At 39.0% G+C, this 22,139-nt stretch overlaps 1 protein-coding gene across 1 annotated transcript in view; it reads left to right on the forward strand.

Moving 5' to 3' along the window:
- LOC109421565 (protein bowel) overlaps window positions 1-22,139 on the forward strand; it is a 100,888-nt gene that overhangs the window by 59,257 nt on the left and 19,492 nt on the right. The window contains exon 2 of the mRNA XM_062849698.1: window positions 13,105-13,932. Coding sequence (XP_062705682.1) covers window positions 13,106-13,932 — 827 coding nt within the window. The 5' untranslated portion in view covers window position 13,105. The remainder of the gene's footprint in view (window positions 1-13,104; window positions 13,933-22,139) is intronic.

Genomic DNA, 22,139 nt, shown 5'->3' on the forward strand with positions numbered 1-22,139 from the left:
TGCACATTTCGGCTCGCAGCACAAAGCCGTTGCGGGATGCTTTGAGCTTCTGGTAGGACTTCCGTGTTTCTTGGGAACGGTACAGCAACTCCGCTTCTTCCAGGCGGCGCTTTTTCTCCCGAAGGAGACGGGTCTGCTGCTTCCGCTTCTGTTTGTAATGTTCTACGTTCTGTCGGATCCCTTGCTGAAGCATTACCGCCCGCGCTGCGTCCTTCTCCTCCAAAACCGTTCTGCACTCTTCGTGGAACCATTCGTTTCGTCGATTCCGTTCCACGTACCCGATGGTGCTCTCGGCTGCGTCGTTGATGGCTTTCACTGCACTGTACCCCAGCAAACCCTTAGAGGGGCCTCATCGAGCTCGACCTCATCTGGCAACGCGGCCTCGAGATTCTGCGCGTATGCTGAGGCGACATCCGGTTGTTTTAGTCGCTCTAGGTTGTACCGTGGTGGTCGTCGGTACCGTACATTGCTGGTGACGGAAAGTTTTGGGCGCAATTTGACCATCACCAGATGGACGGAGTCGATGTTGGCGCCACGATAGGTCCTGACGTCGATAATGTCGGAGAAGTGCCGTCCATCAATCAGAACGTGGTCGATTTGAGATGCCGTCTGCTGTGGTGATCTCCAGGTGTAACGATAAGGGAGCCTGGGTTGGAAAAAGGTGCTACGTATGGCCATCTTTTTGGAGGCGGCGAAATCACCAGGAGTAACATTCATTTAGGATTTTTTTTCAATAGTTCTTCCAGTATTGGTTTGTGCAATTTCTGAGAAAGTCCTGAAACTATTCCTGCATGAATGTTTGATGAAATCTCAGGAGATATTTCTGACGGAATTGCTGGAGCAATTTCTAAAAGGAAGAAATTCCGAAGAAATCACTGCAGTATTTAAAAAAAATTAAAAGAACATCTGAAAAATGTCAAGGAAGCACATTTAAAGAAATTCATCACTGGTCCTGGAAAAAAATCCTTTAAATTATGAGGTTGTATCTGAGACAATGCAGAACTAATCCAATCAGGAATTACCGAAAGAATTCCTAAAAGAGTTTATGAAGAAATCTCCAGTACAATCCCTTTGGAATTCTCACAAAGTCCTCTTGATTGAATCCCTAGAAAAATATCTGAAGAAATTCAATATTCAGAAATAAATGTAAAAATTTCTGGAGAACATGCTGAAGAAATGCCTAGACAAGCCTAACCCTTGATAGAATTCATAAAAAAAAAGTTTATTTACGTTTTTTGATAATTCTTGGAAAAATCATTTCATAATCTTGAATTGAATTCTTTTAGGATTTTCTGAAAGTATTCCTGGAGCAATCTGTGGAAGTATTCTCGAAGGAATTCATGTAAGAATATCTAGAAAACGTCAAGATAAGCTTCTATAAGGAGTCCTAGAAAAAAATCTTGAGATGTTTCTATTGGAATTCCTGTAAAAAAAATACAGGATATACTTCCGAATAAGTTTCTGACAGAATCCGTGGAGTTATTCTTGGAGTTCAGTAGGAATTTAAAAGGAAACAGATGGAAACTTTTCTAGGAAAGTTTTTGAAAAAAACGCCTAGAGAATCTGAGAACTATCCTAGAAGAAAACCAGAATTAATCCATGGAAGATGTTGTTTCGTTGAAGTCTTTTTGAAAGAGGTTTCTGGTGGATTTTCTTGAAAAATCCACGGAGCAATTACGGAAGGCTTTATGAAAAAAAGTCCAAAAAAAATCTGAAATAATATCTAGATAACTTTGAACTTCTAAAGGCAACTATGAGTTTTGTAAAGGAATGCCTGGAAGATTTTCTGAAGATATTCGCATACATATCAAAAATCACATAGAAGATTTCATAACATTTGGAAGAGCGGAAGAAGAAATTCCAATATTACAAGTTTTTACACATTTTTACCCATCTATGGAAACGCTAAAACTTTGAAATAATTATAAAAGCGGTTTTCATATACCTAGGATGCGAAGAGTAGTTTCCAATGTCATAAACAAGACTTTTCTTACAAAAAGTTGGAATATTCATAAAAGTATTTTTTCTGAAATTTGAAAGGGCGTAAAACATGTAAAATCACATAGGCGAAATTCCTCTATTTGAGAAATTACCAAAATACCAGAAGAGATTTTTCATATAAGTATGGGAGAGCAGAAACAATTAGAAAGCATACAAGTCTTACATGTTTGGAAGCAAAAAAATCAAACCAAAGAAATGTCATACATACAACTGTGTTCATAAAAATAGCAGTGAAAGCAGGTTTTCATACAAAATAATCAACTTTGACATGCTGTACCTTTGTTCTTCTATGAGCGATGTATCTGAAAATTTGACAGCGAACTACAAATTTGGTGAATATTGTTATAACAAAATCAAAAAATTTTCGAAGCTCGTGGGAAAAAGTTAAACACTATGTGAAATCGTTCAAAATAATAGCAGTGGAAATATATTGAAATGTACCTTTACCTTGCAGAAGCAAGAAATATTTTCGCACTCTATTCGAAAAGTTTCCGCCTTGGTTGCATGCTAATGTTTTAATTAAAAAAAATTAAAAATGTTTGTTGAATAAAAAAAAATAAAACAAACAATGTCATTATTTTGATCAATTTCACATAGTGTTTAACTTTTCTTCAAGTGCTTAGAAAATTATCAGATTTTGCTATAACAATATTCACCATATTTGTAGTTCACTGCCAAATTTTCAACTCAATAGCTTATAGAAGAACAAAGTTACAGTACGCCAAATTTGGCCATTTTGCATGGAAACGGCTATGAACGCAGCTGTAGGTATGTAGGTTAATTATTTTTATCTTTGCAAGGGCGATCGTATTGAGAGCTAAATTAAAATTTTGTGTTTTGCTATCATGAGCTGGTTACTCAGTAAGTAACTTGGAGTAACCTCAATGACTCCACAGCGACAAGGTATATTATACATCGCATCTAATGGTGTAAAACGTTTCTATTACATTCGTAGGCTTCTGGATGTAAACTCAAGGACAATTTGGATGTCCTACCCATCGGAAAAATATATCTTACACCATCTTATGATATTTTTGGGCATCGAAACTATAGAAATCCGTTAAAAAAAACTGGGAAAATTGTGACCCCAAAAGGTGAAGGTATGCAATATTTCAAATATTTTCAGAAGTAAACCTCATGTGAGGACTTTTAATCGAAATGTGGGCTCTGTAGCAACTCTGTCGCAATCTCGCTGCAGTATGACTCACTTTTGCGCCTTTCAGTGGAACGGTGATCTTTTATCTGAAGCACTTTGATAAGAACCTAATGGCGTGATTGTTATCTGTTTTGGTCCATTACTCTTCAAAGGAAACCGCTCTGCATTGATAGGCTCTTTCTAAGATACGAACATTTTAAATTGATTTGAAGTAATTGTAATAGGTAAAAACTAAACATTTGCTACTCATTGTACAGCTATGCAGAACAGAAGCAAACCTCATACTCGAGTGCCTTGCAGAAATCATTGGTTGAGCCATTTGCCACCGCACAACACCCATCCACGAATGCACCAGGGTGCGCGCGTGTCCCATGTCTTCCAAACCCATCACCACGAGCCAACAACTGTGCAAGATGCCATGTGCAAACAAACAGATGATAAATTAATGATTCCGCTGGCTCGTGAGCGCAAATTATGATGTCATTCGTCCAGAAAAACGGTTCGCGTCATGTGTGCGTGAGTTGCCCGTTTGGAAGATGGATCTCTTCATCGTATCTTCACCAAGATTGAGACTGCCGGCCATTACCGACGTCGCCGCCGACTCACTGACTTAGATTTATATACCGTACGAACCCGTCCACATACTGCGGAATGTGTGGCAACCGGTCTTGAACAACTGCGGCGATTGTTCGGAGTCAGCTTTTTAATGGTTTAATTGAAGAGGCCTGTGAAGTGTGCGGCCGTGCGGGAAAAGTAAACCCCGCGTCCATCGATTGATGGGCACTCAACCTCACTCCGGTCCGGCAGCGCGATGCGATCCGATGAGTGAGGTTCGTTCTGAGTTGGAGTGGATACGCGAAATCGGTACGGCGATGCGCGATGAGTTGGTGCAAATATTGTGCATGACGTGCAATCGCCACCACAGCATTGCTAAGTACCCCCAGTCGAGAGACGGGAGCTCGAGCGAGGCCACAGCGGTCGATTGTTTTTTGTCTCTTCAGAGAACAGGGCGGCATCTTTTCATGTTCCTTCTGTCTCCTGCACTCGGTGCATCTTCCATTGAGTCAATGCACTTACGTGGACGTGCAAAATCTACAGAGTCATGATGTTTGAAGTTGAGAAACTAGTAAACCTTTGTGTTTCATTTGTTGTCTCATGAAGGCCTTCATCTTGTTACCTCCCTGAAACTGACAACAACTAAGTCTAAGTATTACTCAATACGTCCTATGCACATCCGTGATGAATCTCGGAAGCCGAAAACGTTCAAGATTTTAGGTATTTTGAACACAATTCCATTATATCCGTATCGGTTAGTCCTTTCAATGCTCATGAAACACTAAGCTAAAAGACGGACTCTGTCCCAGCTAGTATGTCACATCAAGAAGAACCCAAACGTTCCGTAACTGAATGGAAGTGTGCCTTATCGAATACTGACATTGCGAGCCACCATTGCACTGCATTGCCAGCACTGTCTCCTCCCGTCCGAGTAAGTATCGTGACCTGCAACGCCCCTTCACCTCAAGCTGGGGTCTCCGACATGCATGTGGCACCATCGCACCGCACCGGGGAAGGCTGTCAGCATCCAGTACCCATACAATACCCGTGTGGATGAAATCTCGGTCGGTCGGGTTACATTCATGGGCACGACGACGCGCGCTGACAACAACAGCAACGGACGACGACGCGACTTAGTGCGATTGGATACAATTCCAGCTCAGCTCGTAGCCTTTGGTTGGCTTGACCTCGAGTCACCTCTCACTCTCCCGAGCGAGCGAGACTCGCGCGGTTGAAGGTGCGTGCGTTCCTACGAAGAAATCTCGTAAAATATAAGTTATGTGGTAAAATGTGGCACCGAGTTGGGGTGTTGTCGACTGGCTAGCCGGGGGACGAGGCGAGCTCAGGCCAACTAATGAATGAATTCCTTTAGTTTTGCTGGGTCTCGTCGTCGCTGGACGGTACCGTTGTTGGTTGGTTGGTGTCGTTCGTAGAGTGGGCGCAGAGGCGTGAACTAAACGGAAACCTTGAGCGATATTGCTTTTCGATAATCAAATTAGTTGTAATTTGTATAGTATTCATATTTTCCGCTGCTATTGCTGCTGATGTGGCTGAAATGGCGTTGGAGATTGGACGGCTGCCATTTCAGTGTTATTGTTGTTGTTTGGCGATCGTAAGCTACTATTCCATGCCGCGAGGAATTGAGGCGTGTGCTGACTGATCGATTGTGTGTACAAGTTGATTGGGTAAAGCAGATTTTAAAGGACTGCACATCACTCAAAAATGTTTGTGCCAAAGAAAACTCAAGGTATTAGCATTGTAGTCATGTTGTCATCTACTTTCTCGTTGAAAAAAAAAAAACTAGGTATGAAACTGTATTCACTGACATTCCATTTTCCACCCGGAAAATAACTAACAAATATTCACTGCGAAAATTTTAGTTTTGAGCAGGAAAACTGCTTCTGAATATAAACATTAAATTTTCTGTCTCAATCATAGATTTACAAGTGAAATTGGCCATTGAACTCCAGAACATGGGCTGGTGAAATTATATTTTTTGATAACTGGGTTCTTTTAGGGTACCTACATTAATTCAAATCTTTATCTTCACCCGAAAATACACTCCCGTTCAAAAGTTTGGGGTCACCCCCTCAAAAACATGTCATTTTTTTTAGGCCCATATCTTCGCCAATTGGCGTCCGATTTCAAAACCCTAGGTCTCATTCAAAAGATAATAAGCCAAAGAAACTTTGAACGTGATTAAACCCTTTGGAGCCGGAGGGGTCATATATGACCCCGGCGATGACACCGAGCATAACAAACGTGTTCGACACCAGCGAGGTTGCGTCGACAGCGGCGAAAAATATCGGCTCCAAAAGGTAAAAAGAAACTTTTTCAAAAAATTTTGTATGTAAACTCAACCCAAAATTGCCAAATTTTCTAAAAAATTAATATAAACTTACGGTAGTGTCGCTGGAAATTGGGTCGACCAAATTTTAAGATGAGAGCGGTAATATAACCCATTTTCTATTTGCTTTCAACTGCTTTTTACAGAACTTAGCAAAAAAATCTAGAAAAAAAGTTATTAAGTAAATTAATCCTTGATGTCATCGACCAAAAGTTTGGGGTCACCTCTCAAAATGATGTATCGGCCAAAAGTTTGGGGTCACTATCGTAAAACATGGAAAAGTGATTTGTTGATATCATTATCATTTTTCATTCAATTTGAATTCTTCTTGACTTATTTGAAACAAAATGAATGATAATCACTGAATAGACATTGAACCACACATATTTGTTGAAATTTACATACCAAAACTTAACGTAAAGTTGCCTCATGTTTTGAAGTGTGGTGAAATGTGTTAAATTTACATAACATTTTTATATACAAAAATTGTTAAATACGTTAAGTTAAAGACATCAAATTTAAATTTAGTTAATTATCTTTGAAATGAGCCAAAAAGAATTAAAATTGAACTATAGATGACGAAGATATCACCAAATCACTTTTCCATGTTTTACGAAAGTGACCCCAAACTTTTGGCCAATACATCATATTGAAGGGTGACCCCAAACTTTTGGTCGATGACATGAGGAGTTAATTTACTTAATAACTTTTTTTCTAGATTTTTTAGCTAAGTTCTGTAAAAAGCAGTTGAAAGCAAATAGAAAATGGTTACCGCTCTCATCTTAAAATTTGGTCAACCCAATATCCAGCGACACTGCCGTAAGTTTATATTCATTTTTTAGAAAATTTGGCAACTTTGGCTTAAGTTTACATACAATTTTTTTTGAAAAAGTTTCTTTTAAATCATGTTCAAAGTTTCTTTGACTTATTATCTTTTGAATGACCTAGGGTTTTGAAATCGGACGCGAATTGGCGGAGATATGGGCCTAAAAAAATGACATGTTTTTGAGGGGGTGACCCCAAACTTTTGACCGGGAGTGTGGAACTCCAAACTTTCAGATATTTGTGTACCCTTGAACTACGCATTTAACATTTGTTTGGCAACATATTTCTGTTCTTTACAATGTTTTCCAAATTTCAGCACCCCTACCCAAGTAACACAACTTGTTATATTAGGGGCTGTCCATAAACCACGTGGTCATTTTTTTGGGACTTTTCTACCACCCCCCCCCCCCCCCGCGTGGTCATTAGTCCATACAAAATTTTTTTTTCGTCCATACAAAATGGTCATTGGCCGAACCCCCCCCCCCCCCCTCATGACCACGTGGTTTATGGACAGCCCCTTAGTGTACAAAATACATGTTTCATACAAACGCCTTTGTTATGATGCATATGCGCATAACTTAAATTTGTACACTTATATCACTGAAAACGCGCAAAAGATGGCGGCTTATAGAACATCATTGATGTTATAAAAGATGTTTTCCAATACAATAGTAGAACATACATGAATGTATTCAAGATGTTTTCTCTAACATTCCAAAGACTAACCGATTATAGCCGGGCTAGCATGAATCCTTTGCAAAACTGAATCCATTTTTACAACCATGATGATTAAAAATTATTTTCAAGGATTGAATTTGCATAGTAGTTAGAATATTTCCATGTTCGTTGGTGTTTTGTGGTATGGCTGAAACTCATGTGCCATTCTAAATTTATGGTGAAATGAGCATAATTAGTCTACATAAATTCATGCGCTTCTCCACCGAATAGAAATAAGAATGAAAGTTAAATCATTTTTTGATATTTTCTGAAAGTTCCTATCGAGTTTTCCAAAATCTATCATGGTAGCTGCCTAATACAGTACCGTTAAAAAAATGGGAACCTTCTTTAAAATCAAATTCTTATTCTTATTCTTATTCTTATTGAAAAAAAACGAATCGCGTAAAAAAAGCTTAAAAGGAAAATTAAACTAATTTTAATCGTTCAAATTTTATATTTTCTTATGTTCTCGTATAAGCACATTTTGAACACAGCATGAAGGATTTTTTTGGGAATTGTACGGTATAATCAAATAGATGTGTCCATATATATTTACGTATACATTTTACGATTGATGTTATATCTAAAATATATTGATTTCTTTATAAGTGATGAATAATTTTAACAAGCACTGTATTTTTTAGGGCTGGAAATGGAATTTGGAGTTTAAACATATATGTGTGCTTATAATAAAGGTTTTGTACATCTTAATAACATGTTTGCAGAACATAATTTCAATTGATAAAAATACCTTGAAAAAACATTACAATAACGTATTCTAAACAACCTCTTGCGGGTCAAATTACAACTTTTTGTCTAGTTTTGTTTTCAAATACCAGATTTCAACATCAGTATAACAATAACAAATATTGCAGACGAGTTCAAGCTGTCAAGTTCAAAATTATTTTTTCTTCATGTTGCTGTGGTATAAATTAAAAAAAAAAGAGATTGTCACATGTCACATGTAAGTACATGAGTTGCGCAACCTAGTGAGGTGAATATAACACCCGAGTCACCCATTTTAAGGGATGCTGTAAACTTACTAAGTTATGCATCAACGAGCATTAAGACCATAAAATGACCTGTTTCTAACATGTTTTAACATATTGGTTTTATCTTTGTGTTTTTGGATGTTTGCACAACATCTAAATTTGAAGGAGGATGATGATGTAAATAACTTGTTTTGTCAACGTCAAAAATACATCATAAAAACTTGCGATACTACTGCTCAATTTTTTAGCAGTTTGTTATCAAAATACATAGCTATAACATGTTTTCAACTAAAGATGTTTATAGTTGCATTAATAATACTATACTACAACATCTTTTTGAATTTTTATTTCTAAAGATGTTTTCTGTGTTACTTGGGTATATGAGTATATACACACTCATGAAAATAACTCTAGTATAACGACCTTAGCACCTGAATTGGATGATTTTTTCCGATATTCCCATAGACGATAAGTTCAGTGCAAGTACGCCGCAGTAGTTTTCTTTAAAAGGCGTGTAATCGGTGTTAGTTTTTCTCACCATAAGAAAAAAAATCTGTTGAAGCTGCAACTGATGAAGCTTAAAAATTTGTCCACACTTTTTAGACAGATAGCGAGTCAGAACAAAACAAAAAACAAACAAACTAAACTTTTCCTTGCAGACATAGGAAGCATAAACAAAGCCTTAGAAATGATGAATTTTGGTTGTTACCAGTCACAAGTCTATACAAAATTCTGGAGGAACGTATGGAGAAACTATCTTGAGAAACTCCTTGTGGAATTCCCTGAAAAAACTTTTGAGAATTTTTTAAAGAAATCTCTTAGAATAAAATTTTTTCTAGGAATTTCTGAAGCCAGAAATAGCTATGAATATTCCTATATACATTCTGAAAATTTACAAATGCCTCAATATTGAAATTTCTGAAGGAATTCTGGAAGAATTCCTTGAAGAATCTCTGGAAGAAATTCTGATGAAATCGCTGGAAAACTTTTGGAAGGAATCATTGCAAGATTTTATGGGAAACATATTGAAGCTGTTTCTGTAGATATCCATTGCACAACTTTAGAAAGCAATCCAAGTATAAAGGAATTCTTGATTTAAAAAAAAAAACCGTAGGAATCTCTAGAGGATTTTCACCACCAATCCCTGGATGTATTTCTGAAGGATGGAAGAGCTTTTTTTTCAAAGAATATCTCATAAATTTTCTCCATGAAACAATTTCTCAAAGAAATTTGGATACTTTTCTATGAAAGAGTTTTCATAGCATAGTTGGAGAAATCGATGAAGTAATTTCGAACTTCTGATATTCTGTAGCAATCGTTGGCTATATCTCTGAAAAAGAATGCTCAGAGGACTTTTGAAAAATCCTTGAAGGATTTTTTGAAGAAATTTATGAAAGGTTGTTTGTTGGACTCTATTTGAAATTTCTAGAAGAATCTCCAGAGAAAATATTGAAGGAAATTTTGGAAAAAGTTTTAAAGGGAACTGTGAAGAAATTTCTTGTAATCAAAGCTTTGATGGAATTTTTTGAAGAATGGAAGATTTTGTAAAGCAATCCCTGGAAGAATTTTAGAGTAATTTATAGAGCATTGCCACGGAGGAAATCTACGAGAGCTTTTCTAAAGAAATAGCTGTACAAGTTTCTAAAGGAAGCTCTAGATAAATTCATTAATAGAAATCCTGGAGATATTTCTGAAAGAATTCATGGGGAATATAGAGGCACTCCATAGAGCATTTAAAAATTGTAGCCTTGATAAATGTTTGAAGGGGCACCTAGAGGAATTGTTGATGGAATTCCTGAAGAATTATCCCAATTGTGTCACTGAAACGATCCCTTGAGGATTTTCTATACCAACCCATAAAGAAATTACAAAGGAAGTCTATGAAATACTTTCTAATGTAATCCATGGAGAACTTTCTTGAAGTAACCTTAGGCAAATTTGAAATTCATGGAAAACTTAATGAAAACTGCTCTGGTAAAATTTCAAAAATCCTTGGGGAATTTGAGCGAAAATTGCGTCAATATTTTTTTTGATGTACCGTCGTTTACGGTGAGAATGGGCCAAAAATGCATACTTCCACACTTATTGTCAACAACTTTTGCTTCTTTGCATGAAAAAGTCCTATTATAAATGGAACGTGATCTTTGGTAATACATGCACAAATGGTGAAAACATATTTGGAGTTCGTCAATGTTCCCTAAAACTACAAGTGTATGAAAATTGACCCATTCTAACCCTTTTGAGGTACTGAGAATGGGTCCAGAGAACCGAATTTGTTCCGCATTAAAAACAAAACAAGTTGATAAAGCTCTGGTCATGGTTGATACTACTTACCAATAATGTATTATGTGATGGATGTGAGTTTGAGATTTTAAAAAGTATCAATCCACCTAAAAGTGTGATGGGTCATCAATCCTTCAAAGTGTCAGTTAAATAAGGCTTTATTTTCATGTTTTTTTTTTTTCAAAATAACTGGTTGCTTTAGAAACTTAATTGTGACGAGGATCCACAATAAAGTTTTTGGTTCGATAATCACCTTATTTTAAGAAATATTTCAGATGATCTTTTGACCCAATCTCGCCCCTCTGACCCATTGTCACTCCCAACGACGGTATCCTTTGAACAATTTCTGCAAAAGCCCTGATGAAATTCATGAAAAATCTTTTATATATTAAAAAAAAAAAGAGATCTAGCGTGAAGAACATGATTTAATTTTAGGTTTTAATATTTTTAAAACTGAAAGTATACAAACATTTTTAGGTAAATGTTAAAGTTATCCCTCTATGGTTGACTTTTCGGTCAGGTTAAATTATAAGCGGGGTGATACATTCCTTTGGTTGTCTCCACAAACAGCTCAATCAGCGTAAATGTTGAATTTGCTCGATGGCGGTAGATTTTTTTTTGGTCAGCCAATAATGATTAAGTTCAGGTGTACAATCTTTAAAAAAAGAATCAAAAGGTAGCCTGATAGGTATTCATTTGTAAAATCATGAGCATATTTAAAAAAAAAGCATTACCTAAAGCATTTGCATAAAGCAGAATTTGTAAAACAAAGTGGCTCAAAAATATTGCAATTTGTGCAGAACGTCGTTGGGGTACCACGAAAGAAAAATTTACCACTAACAGTCAAACTTAAAATGTTTCAGCTGCTATTTGATGTTCATATATTAAAGTAGCTATTGTGGCATTTTAAGATTGTTAGTACATCCATCCCCAGTTGGCAGAATAGCAAATTTGTGCCCACATTTTTTTAACACCCAATATACACATGTTGGTGAATTCTAGAGGTTGTCTGTGATCTCAAGAACTTTTCGAGGGAAAATTGATTGATTTGTCTTTATTAAAGAGACTTTCAGCCCCAGAAAAGAAGTTTCTCCAGAGTTTTGTTGAAGGATTTGCTTGCACATCTACCCCGATTTTTTTCCCAAAATGTTCAAACAAGTACTCTAGAAATTATATTCAAGATTTTTTGTTGAATTTCTTTCAGGATGTATTCCTAAAAAAATCCAGAACTCTTAATTATAGTTCTGAATAATTTCCGGATTTTCTCCTTGTATTCCGCGATTTCTCACAAAACTATTCTAGAGATTCCTTTCAAGATTCAATCAGAAACTAGTGCTGGATTTTCACCCGAATTTCCTCACGCAGTTTCCTCGGAAGTTTCTTTCAGGATTTAATCCGTGATTCCTCAAGCACATCTCTGGAATCCATCCTGCAATTTATCCCGGAATTTTTTCTCTGTTCCTTCCCGTTATTTCTTCCGGCATATTTCTCGAAAAATGTTCCTCGGCCCAATTCCTTCCGGCATTTGTCCTTGAAATCTTTCCGGGGTATTTCTGAGTTGTTTTGTAAGAACTCCTTCGGGTACTTTGTAAACATTTTTCCAGGCATTCCTTTCAAATGCCAAAATTTTCTTTGAATCACTCCCTGGTTTTCTTCCGGTTCTTCTATAATTACAACTGGGATTTCACCCGGGTAATTCGCAGATTTTCGACAGGATTGCTCCTGAAATTTCTCTCGAGATGGCAAGCAAAGGAAAATCCCAAAAGGAACTCTAGTCGAATTCCCATAACAAAATCTTTTACTTTTCACAGAGAATCGCGTAGTTGTTCTACCAATTGTATCACTGATCGGTGATTGAATCATGTCGTTTTACACATGTGAAGCACCAATATCAAAACGACGCCAAGAAACACCGTACGTCCATGGGATGCCATAAACGTGTTCACTGCTAGGGGCAGTAATTCAATATTTACTCCGCACACCACCAGAGACCATCTTGTAAACACACTATCAGGAATATGAAAGAAAAACAACAATAAACCCATAAAGCCCTGCAGCAGGAAAATGCACATAAGCAACAAACAACGCTGAACGCTGCTTGGTTGTAAATCATATTGCGCCCGTTTCCCATTCCGAGGCGATCCTCACGTATCCTACTTGAAACATCCGAACGCATTGTGTATCTTTTTAATTCATTCATGTTTTCCTCTCTCTTTCCGATTCCACAGAATGCCTACCGAAGGAGTGCTGGACGATCATGGGATCGCTACAATGTCACGTCCGTCACGGATTGACCAGTTCCTGGCCGGCATGGGTGGTGGGGGAGGAGGAGGTGTCGGCAATGCACCTTCGTCGCCCACCATCCGAGGTTCGTCTGGTGGATCTACGTCGGCCAGTGGTGGCAGCCAGTCGGCGTCCTCTTCCCGATCCAGCTTCGATGGCCAGTTAGGCTTCCCGTCTCATATGATGAACGCTGCCAGCCAACACCACGGGCGAGAGAGTTCCGCGTTTGTTCCAGTGTTGCCATCCCGATCGTTACGGCCCGGATTGTACCCTGGGATGCTAGACGGACCGGACGGGATGCCCAAAGATGGCGTGCCCAAACGAGGGTCCAGCTATGAGCTGATGGCTATGATGGCGGATAAGAGAAAAGAACTAGCGTTGAGAGAAGCCGCCGCGGCAATGTTACTTCCGAGACCTGGAGGACCCCCGGTTCAATCCCCTGGAGGCATGTACCCACCACCGGGTGCGTTTCTCGGAGGACCTGGCCCATCCCCAACGTCAGCCGGAACCTTCACATTCCCACCGGCCGGAGTCGGCCTGTATCCACCGGGGGTTCCTGCCGGTATGCACCCCGGACTAGATCGAAGACTGCTGCGAGCACCCGGACGGGCGTCGCGACCCAAGAAGCAATTCATCTGCAAGTTCTGCAACCGCCAGTTCACCAAGTCCTACAACCTGCTGATCCACGAGCGGACGCACACCGACGAACGACCGTACTCGTGCGATATCTGTGGGAAAGCCTTCCGGCGGCAGGATCATCTACGAGACCACAGGTAATTAGTCCACTGAAAGGGGGAAATAAGAATCGAATTGCGGTTTCGGGCCGCCTGGATCAGCGGGGGGATTGAAACCTCAAAAAAAAAACCTCTAAGCTCGCGGGAAGAGGTGGAATTCCAAGAAATTCAACCATTCTCCTCGGAACAAAAGTATCCTATTGCTATTTGAATATAAATTATGATTTATGCTTCATTTTCAATTTTCTACACACCACTGTGTGCCGTTTGTTGCTCGGCCGGCCGGGGAGGCCTTTTGAGCCATCGCATCGTGCCGTTTCGGTTTTGCTCGCCGCGCCGCCGCGTCATTTTCCAACCATGCTGCGCGCCGTCCATTCGTCAAACTGAGCTATGCTCCTCTAGCTCACGTGGGGATCAGCGGCGGACGCGGCGGGCGCGGCGCAACATTGACGACGGTGGGTGTGCGATGTGGTGCGAGAAAAGGGAGGCATCGATCAATCTCAGCACGGTCGCTTTTGATATGATTTTGGATCACTTTGCGGTCGATCGGTGGTTCGTTCGTTCGTTCGTTGATTCGTGTGTTATAAAGAGCCTAGATCCGGGGCATGCTTCGAGGTCTTACCGGGTTCACGCGGAATGGAGCTTAAAATGGTTTTAATTTTTGTGGGCCATGCCGCAGGCTAGAGGTTGGGGAACTTTACGGTTATTGTTATTGTGAGGTATGCAAGAAAGTATTAAAATCACGGAAAAAAAGACCAAATCTTAAAAAGTGACTTTTTTTTCGCAAAGCTTACATATGACCCTAAGCCTGTAAATAAGGTTTGTTAAGTCTGAAGTGCAAGTACATCATAACATATTCACATTTAAATTTTTGTTTTAATTTTAAAGAAAATTCGATTTTATAGATCAGGACGACATTTAGCTTGAGCTGAGCTGGAGCTTGATTGACCGTAGATGCTACTCCAGTATCGTGGCTCCCATTTTCATCCTACGAGAAACAAAGGATTGAAGCGTTGTTTTTTTGTTTCATATTCTTGTATTTTTTGTTAGAAGTGAGCACGCATGAAAACAAAAAGAACGGAATCAATCGGTTTCGTAACCGCTTATTTTCGAATAAGATGAATATGGGAACGTGAGATTAATGATGGCATACGTACCCTATTATACTTTATCGACCTTGTAGCCATCCATTTAATGCTCATACACTCAAACCTCCATTTAGGTAGGATCCATTTAGGTAAAATCTATTTAGGTCCCTCCATTTAGGTAACGTTACCTAAATAGAATTTGGTTGTGTTCAGAACAGTTGGAGTACTTTAAGATTGATGACGTCATACCCGACATTAACCTATCATTCACCTGTTTTTATTTTGGCCTCCAAACCCAACATAGACCCAACAGTTGTTCGATGTTGGTCCAACAGTGGCCCAACATACGATAAAAATTTACCCGAAATTGACCCGACATTCAACAATTTTTCAGTCTGGCGGAATAAACTTCTTTGCAACCTTGTACTCCATTTAGGTAATGAACTGAATCCATTTAGGTAATGAATCCATTTAGGTAAAAATTCTATTTAGGCAGTCCCGACCCATTACCTAAATGGAGGTTTTGGTGTATCACATCTGTCAAAATGACCTGAGAATTGTCAGTCATTTTGACCACCAACGAACCGGTGTAATAAAGAATTCAGAAGATATCAAAATTACCAAATTTTTACTGCGCATTTTTAAAATAGAATTCCTGAAGAAATGTCAAGAAAATGTATCTGTAGAAATTTTTCAAAGAATCCCCATGTGCATTTATGTAGAAACCGCAGGAGAAATTTCTGAAAAAATCCTTGAATGATTTTGTAAAGGAATTCCTGGGGTAATTTTTAAAAGAACTCATGAGGGAGTTTTGGAAGGAATTCACATTGTTTTTTAAATAAATTTCTGGAAGAATCTTTAGAGAACTTTTTGATGCTATTTTCGGAGAATTCCTGAATGGTTCTGAATTTCTGATTTTTAAAGGAATCCCTGAAAAAAAAAATAATGGAGTTCGTGAATTGTTATTGTTATTTATTTTTAACTGAAAATTTTTAAAGACAGATAAGCCCCTTTGAGTGATTTTCTCATGGGGTTTGTGGAACATTGTCCGATACAAAATCTCGAGCGATTTTTGAGAATATTCATGTGAGGTTTTTCAAAAAAGTGTTTGGAAGAAAAAAGTCATTTCGGAATTTGTGAAGCATTCCATAAAAAACCCTGATTAATACACCTAGTGGTGATAGTGCCTTTCTCGTCAAATATGTATTCATGATCTTTTCCTCGACGTAAGCCGAAGTGTCCCTGAATCCTGATATTCAACAATAATAATAGTCATTGGTAAACTTATTGGCATTTATTCCGACGTTATTTTCAACGAATGGACAGAACTGCACAAAATCAGTAGTATCAGTGACTGCTGACCACTTTTACTGTCACTAAAGGCCGATCACTTTGAAGACGATAATTACAAGCTATCGTATGGAACACTACCATAGTTCCTCAGATTATCGAAAAAGCCGTGATTTAATGTGTCACAAGCATGGGTTTGGCTAACTTTTATGATTAGCCACTTCTGACGGAACACTCGGAGCTGGTTTCGGAACACAACCGGAAGTTTCAAATTAGGTCTGAGCCTAATTTCTTGCTAACTAATCATCAGGTTATTGGAAAAGTCGCAATTTAATGTGTCACAAGCATGTTTTTACCTCACTTTCATGCTTGGCCACTTTCGATGGGACACCTGGAATAGGCTGCGGAACACTTATGGTAGTTTTAAATATATTCTGAGCCTATTTTCTTGCTAATTGGTCATCAGGTTATTGGAAATGCCGCGATTGTTGCGGAGACGAACCAGCCTCGGGTGGAAAGTCACGATAACAAAGATAAAAAACCGCGATTCTAGTTGCCACAAGCATGGTTCAAGCTAACTTTATTGCTTGGCCACTTCCAATGGGACACCCGGAAGAGGTTCTGGTAGTTTCAAATATGATGAGAGAGTATTTTCTTGCTAAGCTTTCATCAGGTTATCGAAAAAGTCTCGATTTGATGTGTCGCATGCATGGGTTTGCAGCGTTTTCATACCTGACCCCTTCTTGGGGTACCGAAACACCAAAATGGACATAACTCCGGAACGGCTGGACCGATCCGAGCCATTCCCAATAGGAAACAATGGTACAAAATTCCCCATCGGTCGTTGAAATCGGTTGATATTTACTATGAAAAAATTCACATGCACGCACACACATACACATACAGACATCATCTCAACTCGTCGAGCTGGGTTGATTGGCATATAAGACTTGACCTTTCCAGGGGCTCTATCAAATTTTAGTGTTTGGAGTGAACAGATAGCTTTTCGGTACACCTTGGTGTACGAAAAAGGCAAAAGTATTTCATACAATTCCTAAAGAAATCTATTGAAGATTTTCTGAATTCATTTGATTTGATTTAGCTTTATTATAGATACTTTCAGCCTTTAGCTGGTTCGTCTCTTACTTTTGAAAATAATCCTCGGATAACTTTCTACACGAGTCTATGCAACAATTTTGCAAGCAATCTTTGGCAGATTTCATAAAGATTTTCTAAACGAATACTGGTAGAAAACAAAAGGGAAAATGTCTAGAAGATTTTGTGAAGGGATTTTTTTCGAATCTGGCGCTTTTTTAAAGACATTTTTTTAGAAATCCCTGAAAGAAAGAATATCTAAAGGAGACAATTAAAGATTTCGTAAAGAATCTCAGGAAGATTCCCTAGAGAAATATATGAAGGAATATATGGAAGATCGACACTCTGGAGGATTTCTGATGGAATCCATGAAAGATTATAGAATGGAATACTACTGGAAAAAATCTGAAGGAAACTTTATACTATGAGCCAATTTAAGAAAAGACAACAGTGTTGATTATTATATTGATATTCGAGTGCTAGGACGCCAGCTCCTGTCAAAATTCCATCTATAAAAACGGCTCGTAAAATTTACTATTGGAGAAATCGCTGGAAAACTTGCTGAACACCGCTCTGAAGGATTTTTTGGAGAAATCATCGTAACTTTTTCTATTTTTTCTTTTACCCATGGAATAGTTTCTTGATACATCCACGGAATGGTTTCCTAATAAACTTTCGTAAGTTTTTGTAAGGCTCTTCAGAGAAGTTTTTTTTTCAAAGAATCCCTTGAAGAATTCTAAAGCACTCCAAGGTAGCTTTTTGAGATTTTTTTGAAGTTTCTGAAGAATTTTCTAATATTTTTTTGAAGTGTTCACTGAAGAAAGTTATTCAAATTTTTTTTAAGACACGGACACGTTTAATGCTTCCAGTGAGCTATTTGCTCTTTGAAGGAAGCACGACACTAGACAACGGACTAGCATGCAACGCCCAGTGGCACAGCCGAAAACTTTTCCTGACAGCTGCGGCGGGAATCGAACCCGCGCTCCTAAGCACGATGCGACTAAAGGCTTGGTGACCTTAGCCGCACGATTACGAAGCCACACAAAGAAATAATCCCTGAATTTCTAAGAGGATTTTTGGAGAAACCCATTAGGAAATTTCCAAAAGTATACCTAGATAAATTTACGGAAGATTTTTTTCGAAGATTTTCTGAAATACCCACGGAAAAATGTCAGAAGGAACTCCTGAAGAATTTTCCTAAACAATCAGTAGAGTACATTTTGAATAATAATCTAATAGAATTGTTAGAGGAATCCCAATTTCTAGAAAAATCCTAAGAAGTTACTGACGAAATTCGTGGAAACTTTTAGAATCAGTCTCTCTGAAAAAAAAATATTCGAAGGAATTACTGGAGGAAAATCTGAAGGAATTTTTGAAAGATTTGCTGAAAACCCTCCAAAAAATATGAAGTTTGAAGATGTTTTTAAACTTCTGAAACAAATCATGCCAACATTTTTAAATTTCTTTGACGAAGTTTTTGAGAAATTCCAAAGAATTTCCAAAGGAACCCTTGCAGAAATGTTTCTTAATGTATTCTGTGTACGATCTCTGGAAAAATCCCTTGTTGAGTTGCTGAAAGAATCCCTGGAGGATTTTCTCAAATAATGTCTGATATGAATTGCCGATTGAATCCCAGATTTTTTTTTTTTTTGAAAGAATCCAAAAAGGAATTCCTGAGGGAATATCTGAAGAAAGAAACTACAAAAAGTATAATCCAAAATTTCAGCGATCAAAGCTTTTAAAATTACATTCCCAAAAATATTTTTTTGAAAATTTTTCACTAGCTCGGACATAGTTTTTTCGGCTTTTCTTAATGAGTTTTCTCAACGGTGGAAAATTTTGTGGAAAACTTTTTCCACTTCATATTTTTTTTGGATTCCTGAGAAAATTTGTTTTCATTTTCATTAAAAATCTTTGTTTCTACGATGCTTCGTTCTTGAGTTATGATTTTTAAAGAAATGGCTTTTATGGCATATTTGGACATTTTTCAACAAAATTGGCCATAATTCAAAAACGAAAAAAGTGCATTCCAAAAATTTCAGCGATTAAAGCTTATGAAATAACCTTCTCAAAAATATTTTTTCGAAAATTTTCCACGAGTTCGGGCATAGTTTTTCCGGCGTTTCTTTACGAATTTTCTCAACTGTCGAAAATTTTGTGGGAAACTTTTTCCAGTTCATATTTATTTGGATTCCTGAGAAAATTTGCTTTCATTTTCTAAAAAAACTTTGTTTCTACGATGCTTCGTTCTTGAGTTATGATTTTTCAAAGTAAGTAGTATCAGGGGAAAACAAAAAAAATCCACCTGAGTTTTCCGGGAAAATGGGCGACCCTGAATTTTCCTTAAGTTTTTTTTGTTCATATATCCATGAGCCCTGCCTGTGGAAAAAGTTTTATGAAAATCTGAGACCTTTCGGCCCAATTTGTATGATAATAAAAAAAAAATGTCCATAACCGAGTCCGACCTCTATTTGAATTTGGCAATTGAGCTCGTCCCGCCATCGCTCGTCTATTCAGAAATGATTACCATACGTTTCGATCCAGATAGCCATCAATCCGCAAACCACCAAATTCGTTCGGAGTCGTTAAACTGATTTATTCCCGTACCTCAAATCCAGGAATGCTGACCGCATCATTTCTCACTCGAGCCGCCACCCTCGCTCACAGCATCATCGTATTCGCTTTTCATGAACCCGATCCGGTTGATCTGGATGGGACCCATCAAATTGAATCCCCAACCGACCGAATTCTTTTCCCTCCACTTTGGCATGTTCAGCGAGAGGGAGAGAGCTTAGGCTACGTACGTGTACTAATTATAGCGCAATCTACCAACCACTACGTCAAAGCGTAACGAAAAAAAAAAAGAGAAACAAGAATGAGTAACGTGGGGATCAAGATAATTGCCGGGTTTCTAAGACCCCGACTGCTAAACCCCGTGCTTCCCCCGCCCGAAGTGATGGACCGTGCTTTTGACTGGGCTTGACGCGTCTTGACGTTGTTCGCATTGCGCGCCGCGCCAGAGCCGAGCTGATGTCAGTCAGTCAACAACAACGAGTTGACTCAACTCCTTTTATCATTGAGCCACGCATCGTCGGTCGGGTCGTCGGGTGTCTAGGATTTTGAAAAAGCTTCACCTAGCGAGCAACGGGCAACAACGGGATGGGAGTTGATTTTTATCGAGGTTGGCGGACTTTGTAGGTACCTACCGTGCTTCGGTGGGGTACGCAAGAAGGGGTCTATGCTGTTGTAGGCTGCTCTGTGAGGTTGTCTTTTGTGCCAAATAAGTTCCCACGATAAATAGTTTTCACACAGGGGGGGGGATCGCCAAATGGGTTTGCTTTGGAGTGCGAGTGCATGATGGCATGTGCATGTAAGTGTCATTTCGATTATTGCAAAGAGGAAGTTGCTGGAATATGTAGCATGAATGAAGGGAATGCTACTTCAGTGGTGTGAAAGATTTGTATTGTTTGCATATTTGTTTGTTTTCACTTGGCTGGGTTTTGAACTTTGAGAGCGAAATAAATGACAAGAGTATTGTAGAAGTTTTCTGAAAATATTAGCTGTTACGTCGATTTGTTGGAACAGTTCTTAATTTTTAATTATTTAAGAGAACTTGAAAATCTTAAAAAAGTTCATAAAAGAGTAGACATCTATGCAAAACTCTTATGTTTTCAAGGAAAATCTTCCACTTCAGTTCCTCAACCCAAAACGAACGACCTGTTTCGATTGCCTTCGGGAATCTGATCGACCGGTAACCGGTTTGCCTTCTGCTTGAATCTCAAGTCCAGCATCCCAGAGAAACGATCAAGATACCGAAGCAAGCTAACGTATCTTCACGTATGATGGCAACAAAAGCACCGCACCACGATATAAGTTGGCTCCAAAAGGAGGCGTTTTCCTCTTTTCTCGATCGGCCACAAGGGCGCATCGCAACTTTACGAACAACATGTACTACAGGTACTCAAACTCACGCTCCCAGACCGTGTAGTATAATTACAAAAGAATTCAATGTAATTATTTTCTGCTCAACGTGTCCCGGTATACACCTTCTTCGATGTTTGGCTGGCGTCACTTTCGCAATCTTTCCAGCGAGCTTTCAAACTTCCTCCACCACGAGCCATAAATTCTTTCAGCAAATGATGCGACCAACTTTCGCGATTCCCCCTAAAACTGGAGACTCTGATATGATGAACTTCACTTTTCCGATTCACTCCGTCGAGTCGGAGACCCACAAGTGATGGGGACGGGGGGATCCCGTTAAAGTTTGATCTCGTTTCCCGGCTCACCAACCTCGGAGAATTACCCTTGGAAACTCGTATCCGACACGAAACCGCACACGTTCACATTCTTCATTTTCCTTCGGTTACAAACTGAAACTGAATCGTTGTTCCTGCTTTGAAGACGTTCCAGGGACCCGAGCTTTTCCGGAATGCTCATCGTTTGCATTGAGAGCGGCGCCGCCCGCCGTCGGGGAAATGCGTTTTGGCCCGGGGTGGTAAGCTGCTACGCCGACGACGACTTGTGACCCCCCTAGCAAGGGGAGCCAAACTTTTCGGTGGAAAGTTTTTCCTCTGTTTGCTCCCAGTTGGACGGGGATAGCCCACGCGCCTCCAGCTTCACGTACTATGCAGGAGGACCTAACTACGTGGTGATGATAAACGGCTCCTGAACTGTCGTCCACCGGGGAAATCACGTTGTCGGTCGTAAATTGGATGAAATTGGAAACTGGGCGGCAAATGACTGTGAGAGTACTAGCTGTGGGGGCACACTGGC

Source organism: Aedes albopictus, chromosome 2 (genome assembly GCF_035046485.1).
Source record: "Aedes albopictus strain Foshan chromosome 2, AalbF5, whole genome shotgun sequence".
Taxonomy (NCBI): domain Eukaryota; kingdom Metazoa; phylum Arthropoda; class Insecta; order Diptera; family Culicidae; genus Aedes; species Aedes albopictus.